This window comes from Penaeus japonicus, unplaced genomic scaffold (genome assembly GCF_977035675.1).
Source record: "Penaeus japonicus unplaced genomic scaffold, GWHDUDI00000001_assembly GWHDUDI00000040, whole genome shotgun sequence".
Lineage (NCBI taxonomy): Eukaryota > Metazoa > Arthropoda > Malacostraca > Decapoda > Penaeidae > Penaeus > Penaeus japonicus.
Window position 1 is genome coordinate 16,516,638 of NW_028234442.1, and position 7,500 is coordinate 16,524,137.

Below are 7,500 nucleotides of genomic sequence, written 5' to 3' on the forward strand. Positions count from 1 at the left end.
TAAAGATAATAATAATAACGAATCAAACTCGGAACACATCATAGCGGAGGAAATATATTTATTTTTCTCAATTACGAAACATTTCATTTGTATTTCTTGTTTTTTTTTTCTTTGTTCTTTTTTTTTTAAATAGAAGATTGGGGAACGTAAAGTGCTGGTCTCCCCCTCTTCCCCCCTCCCCTGCCCCCTTCCCCCTCCCCCTTCCTCCCTTCTTACCACTGCCTTCCTTTCTTCTTCTTTTCCCTTATTATTTTATTCTTTCCTTCCTTCTTGTCCACCTTCTTCTTTTTCATCCTTTTTTCGTCTTCCCTTTTTGCTTCTTTTTCTTCTTCTTTTCCTCCTCCTTCTTTTTTCTATTTCTCTCTCTTCTTCTTCTTCCTCCTTCCCCCTGTCCCTTTATCCTTCTCCTTCCTCCCCCACCCCCCTCCTCTCAAACCCTTCCCTCCACCCTCTATTCCCCCCTTCCTCTCACCACCCTTTCTCCTCCCCCACCCTCCCCCCTCCCCCTCCCCCATAACCCCCCATCCCCCTCCCCATCCTCTCCCAATACCCCCTCCCCCCACAACTCCCTCCTCCTCCCCCACAACCCCAATACCTCCCCTCCCCCTCCCCCACCCTTTCCCATATCCCCCTCCCCACAACCCCCTCCTACCCCCTACCCCCTCCACAACCCCCATACCCCTTCCCCCCATATCCCCCTACCCCCACAATCCCCCCTCCTCCCCCCACCCCGACCGAGGGCACGGCAGCGCTGATTGATGAGCGAGAGGCTCCGCCCCGCATGTTTTCGGGATGCTCTTCTCTCCTTTGGATGCTGCAACACCGCGATGCTGCTCTCCTTTCTTCTTCTTTATCCTTTTCTTCTTCTTCTTTTCCTTCTTTTTCTTCGTGTTTTTCTTTTGTTTTGTTTTTCCTCTTTTGCTTCTCCTTCTTCTTCTTCTTGTTCTTCTTTTGTTTCTTCATCCTTTTCTTCTTCTTTTAATCTTCTTCTTCTTCTTCGTTATCCTTTTTTCTTCTTCTTCTTTTCCTTCTGTTTCTTTGTTTTTTGTTTTTCTTCTTCTGTTCTTGTTTTTTGTTTTTCTTGTTCTGTTTTTGCTTCTTCTTCTTCTTGTTCTTCTTTTGTTTCTTTTTCGTCTTCTGTTTTTGTTTCTTTTATTTGTTCTTCTTTTGCTTCTTTTTCTTCTTCTGTTTTTGCTTCTTTATCTTCTTCTATGTTTGCTTTTTTATTCTTCTTCTGCTTATTATTCTTCTTCTGATTCCTTTGCTTCTTCTTCTTTTTTCTCCTTTTTTTTTCTTGGTTCTTCTGCTTCTTCTTCTTTATCTTTTGATTTTTCGTATTTTGTCTTCTTATCCTCATTATTCCTCTTAACTTTCTTCTTCGTCTCCATTTAATTTTGTCTATATTGCTTCTTCTTTTTCTTCTTCTTTATTTTCTTCTTCTCTTTCTTTTTTTTTTTTTCTTCTTCTTCACACACATTATTAGATTTTACTTTAATTTAATTTAATTTTATTTTATTTTGAGACGCGCTTATTGTGATGTTTTTATCTTTCTTTCGTTTTTTTTTTTCTCTTGATAAGATGAGTCACTCTTCTTTCTTATTTTCCTTTTCGTAATTTGATTTATATTTTGCGGTGTTTTCCTTTCACTTTCTCTTTTGTTTTAGTGTTTACATTTGTCTCTTTGCTTTCCGTTTTTTTTTTTCTCTCTCTCTTCAGTTGTGAACGTTTTCTTTTCTTATCTCTATTTTTTTCTTATCACTTTCCTTATCTTCACCGTGTCGTTTTATTGCCGTTGTTTTAATTCTGTCTTTCATCACATCTATTTTTATTCCTTTCACTGCATTTTTTTCGTATTTTCTTCGTCTTTTTTTTCTCACTTCACCGTTACTATTTTTTCCCTCTCATCATCGTGCCTGTCTTTTACCCTCTCTTCACCGTGCCTGTTTTTTCCCCTTACTTCATGGTAATTATTTTCCCTTCTCTTCACCGTGCCTATTATTTCCTTTCGTCATCATGTCTGTTTTTTTCACTTCACTGTACCTGTTTTTCCCCCTTCACTCTATCCCTCCATACGTCTCTTTCCATTTCCTCCTTCATCTTCTTCTCCCCCCCCCCCCCCCTCAATCTCCCACTTTTCATTAATCATTCGCTTGATCCCCTTTCGCGTCTTATTGCTGCCTGCCTCCCTTTTCCTCATTTTTATTCGTTTTTTTCTCTTCCTCTTCGCCATTTTGATATCGTTTGTGTTTTGTTTTTGTATTGATTTACTATCTGTATCACTCTCTTTCTCTTTTTCTTTCTCCTTCGCTCTCTCTCTCTCTCTCTCTCTCTCTCCTCTCGCTCTCTCTCTCTCTCTCTCTCTCTCTCTCTCTCTCTCTCTCTCTCTCTCTCTCTCTCTCTCTCTCTCTCTCTCTCTCTCTCTCTCTCTCTCTCTCTCTCTCTCTCTCTCTCTCTCTCTCTCTCTCTCTCTCTCTCTCTCTCTCTTTCTTTCTTCCTCTCTCACACTCACTCTCCTCTCTCCATATCTCTCTCCCATTTACCTCGCTCCCTTATCGCTGTTTGTTTATCTACTTTCTTTTAGCAAAGTTTCCGCTGTTTTTACACTTTTTAAAAACTTTCAAGACCATTTTCTCCATTGTTATCTCTCTCTCTCTCTCTCTCTCTCTCTCTCTCTCTCTCTCTCTCTCTCTCTCTCTCTCTCTCTCTCTCCCTCTCTCTCTCTCTCTCTCCCTTTCTCATCTCTCTATCTCTCTCTCATTCACTCACTCACTCTCTTACTCACTCTCACTCACTCACTCACTCACTCACTCACTCTCTCTCTCTCTCTCTCTCTCTCTCTCTCTCTCTCTCTCTCTCTCTCTCTCTCTCTCTCTCTCTCTCTCTCTCAATTTCAACCGCTCTTCCAATCCGTTTTATTTTTGAATTACGAAAGGAAAATCGACATATATAAAGTCCCACGTCAATAGACACAGGGGAAAAAATGACCCCTTTCCCCCTCCTTCTCCTTCCCTTCCCCCTTCCCCTCCTACTCCCCCACTCTCCTCTCCTTCTCCCCCCTCTCCTCTCCTTCCCTTCCCCCTTCCCCTCCTTCTTTTCCGTCGGCGCATATATAGCATGGGAAGTCTTGTGTTTGTTTTAAAAAATTCTTAAGAAAGAGAGAAAAATCTGTGTTCTCAAGACGAAGAATGCGCTCAGAATACGTGAGTGATTTTCTTGGTCCAGTGTCTATTTTCTGTCTTCTGTTTTTCCCTTTTGTTTCAATTATCTCGGGTTCAGGAAACTTGATTAATTATGTCTACTGGGACATTGCTAATGACCTCTCATATGGACTCTAATTGGAATTTCTTTTATGTACATAGACTGTATGTGGACACATAGCCATATGATTGAAAACACACATACACACACACACATACACACACACACACACACACACACACACACACACACACGCAGATATATATATATATATATATATATATATATATATATATATATATATAGATATAGATATAGATATAGATATATACATGTATGTATATATACAAAATTTTGAACGTATATATTATTATGATGGAAGGTAAATACATTTCATAAGAGTTAATTTCAACTGAAATTGGCTACAATTCAGCTGAAATAAATATTTAATGGAGTTTAATCAGAAATTTCTTTCTGTGATTATCCGTATCTTGGTAGAAATGGCCAGTTTGCTTATTCACATACACACGCATATGCGCACGTAGGTGTATATTTGATTTGTGTGTGTGAGATAGATAGATGGATAGATAAAAAGACAGACAGACAGACAAATAGATATGTAGAGAGAGAGAGAGAGAGAGAGAGAGAGAGAGAGAGAGAGAGAGAGAGAGAGAGAGAAAGAGAGAGAGAGAGAATGAGAGAGAGAGAAAACGTAGCTGTGTGACATATATGTACAAGCATGAAAAAGCTACATCTATGCAATTGCTTCACTTCATTCACTGCAATCGAGAAAACTCCGCCTTGTTACTCAACGCAATCAATTGATCTCATATAACAAGGGGATCACCTGATCATATACCGATGAGTCACTAACTTCTTTCTTTTTTTTTCTTCTTTCTTTTTCTCTGTGTTAGCAATATCCTTTTACTCGCAATATTTCCCACGGTCTTTATCCTCCCATCTCTTTCGCATCCGTGTTTCTTCCCTTCCCTTCCTTTCCCTTCCCTTTCTGAACACCCCTTTTCCATCAACAGTATTTCCCCATTCCTTGTCTCTTTTTATAAAGTCTTTCTAGTCTTACTTCCTCCCCCTGTTCGTTTCGCTTCTCTATTGACCTCCTCTCGCTGTCTTCCCTTCTCCCCCAAGGACTCACATATCAATGGCAAATATCTCTCAGGGTGCTGGCTCTTTTTTTTTTTTTTTTTTCCTCTTCACTGGAACGTGTTTCTCTTATCAGGTTTTGGTGTCGGAGGGAAAAGGTTGAAGGGTGGGGTGGGGTGGGGGGGTGGGGGGTGGATAACAATATACCAACTATCTCTTGTTGCCTTTAGACGCGAACATGATATAGGAGAATGGAGTTTAGTTTTAGTTTGATTCTTCTGTGTTGTTGGCTTGATATCAGTAATTAACAGGAGACAAGAGAGTGAAATTAAACACAGGGCACTGTTCATTTTGATTCGAAGCTGTCTCGTCTCGAATCACCCTACCCTACGCTGTGTTTGTTTCGCTTGATGTACGAAACGATGGGCCATATTGACACATCTTTGTTTCTTTTACTCTTGTATCTATCATTTCTTATTGTCCCTGTCTGTCTCCCTTCGTCTCTGTCGCCCCCCCTCTCCCCCCCTCTCTCTCTATCTCCTTCCTTTCCTCCCACCCTCTTTATCTCTCTCTCCCTCCCCCACTTCCTCTCTCCTTCTGCCCCTCTCCCTCTCCTTCTACCTCCCTCTTCTCAGAGCCCCCCATCCCAACACAATGTTTGCTTCACACCCGCCGAACGAAATGAAACACCGAACCACCACGACTCACCTTCATCTCTCTCTCTCTCTCTTTCCCTCCCTCTCCCTCCCACCCTAAGTTCCCCCCTCCCTCCCACCCTTAAGCCCCCCCCCCCCAAGTTCCACCCCACAGAACTCCCCAACTCAACCCCAACCCCAACCCCAACCCAACATTTCCTTCACACCCTAATTCTCCCCCGAAATGAAACACCGAACCACCACGACTCACTCTCGATCTTCCTCCTCCACAGGGAAAGGGCTACGGCTACTCTCCTCCGTCAGCGGTGTTTGACGATGACCCGGGCATCATGTCGGAGGCGGAGACGTCCTCCACGGGATTCCGTCGGGGAGGCAAGCAAAGGGCGTCTCTCCCGGTCTCCAGGACGCCCTCCGCGAAGACCCTCGACTCGCGCTTCGGTAAGTCTCGGACGCGACGAATCCTTTTGGGGTCGTTGTTTGTGTTGGTTTCTTGTGTTTTTTTGTTTTTTTTATTATTGTTGTTGCTGTTGTTTTAATGATGGTTATGAGGATGATGATAATAAAAAAAAGATTGTAATTTTATTAATGTTCTTGATAATGATGATAAAAATAATTTCAATCATAGTAATGGTAATGATGATAATAAAAAAGATTGTAATTTTATTAATGTTCTTGATAATGATCATAAAAATAAATTCAATTATGATAATGATAATGATATTAATGATCATGATAATAATAATGATAATGATAACAATGATGTAATGTTAACGATAACCATGATAATGATAATAATAGTGATGATATTTCTTATAACAATAATCGTTATGTTGATAATGATAATGATGATATTAATAATAATAATAATGGTTATTATCATTACCATTATTGTCATTACTGTTATTGCTATTGGTATCATTATTATCATTACTGTTATTGCTATTGGTATCATTATTATCATTACTATTTTTATTATTGTTGTTATCGTTATTGTCAATATTATCATTATCTTTATCATAATCATCACTGTTATTAGTGTTGTTATTATTACTATTCTTAATGATGTTATTATCATTATTATTATTATCAATACTATTGTTAAAATGATGATTATTATTATGGATAATGATAATAATAATAGCAGTAGTAATAATAATAATAAGAATAACAATCATAATAATAATAATGATAATATAAATAATTATATTACTATTAATGATTAGCATTGCCAGTGTTATTACTATCAGTACTACCTCGAACTAGTCTGCAATGTAGCCTCAAGGAGAGGTATATTTCATGCATACTCTCTTGCACGAGGCAATATAAATAAATCACGAAAGTATTTGATAAGTTATTATACATTTTTCATTTTTTGATTTATTATTCCCGTTTATTTTATGCGTATTTTGAATTTATCGTCTCCTTTGTCTGTCTGTAATTCCCCATAATGTGATCTCAAGCTGGACTCTTTGCAACTTTTCATCTTAAGTATAATCAAAATCAGATTTGAAGGAGCGTTCTCTTCCCCTCTCTTCCCCGTTCTCCCCCTCTTGTATTTGTTATTCCTCTCTCTCTCTGTGTTAGGCTTTCTCTTCCTCGCCCTCTCTCACTCGTTTTTATTCTCTCTGTCTTCTTTTTTTGTCTGTCTGTCTTTGTCTCTGTCTGTCTCTGCCTCAGTCTGTTTGTCTTTTGGTTCTCTTTCTTTCTTTCTTTCTGTTTTGTTCTGTCATCTCTCTCCTCTCTCTCTCTCTCTCTCTCTCTCTCTCTCTCTCTCTCTCTCTCTCTCTCTCTCCCTCTCTCTCCCCCTCTCTCTCTCTCTCTCTCTCTCTCTCTCTCTCTCTCTCTCTCTCTCTCTCTCTCTCTCTCTCTCTCTCTTTCTCCCTCCCTCCCTCCCTCCCTCCCTCCCTCCCCCCCCCCCCCCCCTCTCTCTCTCTCTCTCTCTCTCTCTCTCTCTCTCTCTCTCTCTCTCTCTCTCTCTCTCTCCCTCTCTCCCTCTCCCTCTCCTCTCTCTCTCTCTCTCTCTCTCTCTCTCTCTCTCTCTCTCTCTCTCTCTCTCTCTCTCTCTCTCTCTCTCTCTCTCTCTCTCCCTCTCCCTTCCTCCCTCCCCCTCTCCCTTCCACCCTCCCTCTCTCCCTCTCCCTCCCTCTCACCTTCCCTCTCCCACCTTCCCTCCCTCCCCTCCTCCCCCTTTCCCTCTCCCTCTCCATCCCACTTCCGTGTTGCCTTTAGCCCTGTGTTTCCCCAACCTCGTCACAGTCCATCCTTCCCACCTTCCCTCCTTCCTTCCTTCCTCCCTTCCTTCCTGCTCTTATCAGCCGAGGAACAGCGAGAACTCGATGCCGCTATTTGAAAGAAACCCCCCTCCCCCCTCCACCTCCCTCTTTCCCCCCCTCCACCCCCTCCCCCTCCACCCCGAAGACCTATCAAGGCCAGAGCATTGTTTAAGGGTACATCTCTTTTAAGATACGTGGGGGGGGGGGGGGGAGGAGTGGCGGCCGATAGCACAGACGGGTGCATTTTAGACTTGTGTTTCAAGGCAGAGGCT

The 7,500-nt window shown here is 41.4% G+C and overlaps 1 protein-coding gene across 1 annotated transcript in view; it reads left to right on the forward strand.

The window, feature by feature from the left end:
* Positions 1–7,500, forward strand: part of LOC122250556 (uncharacterized) — a gene marked incomplete in the record, with an annotated part of 388,340 nt that overhangs the window by 113,103 nt on the left and 267,737 nt on the right. The window contains 1 exon segment of the mRNA XM_086534192.1: positions 5,228–5,393. Coding sequence (XP_086390318.1) covers positions 5,228–5,393 — 166 coding nt within the window.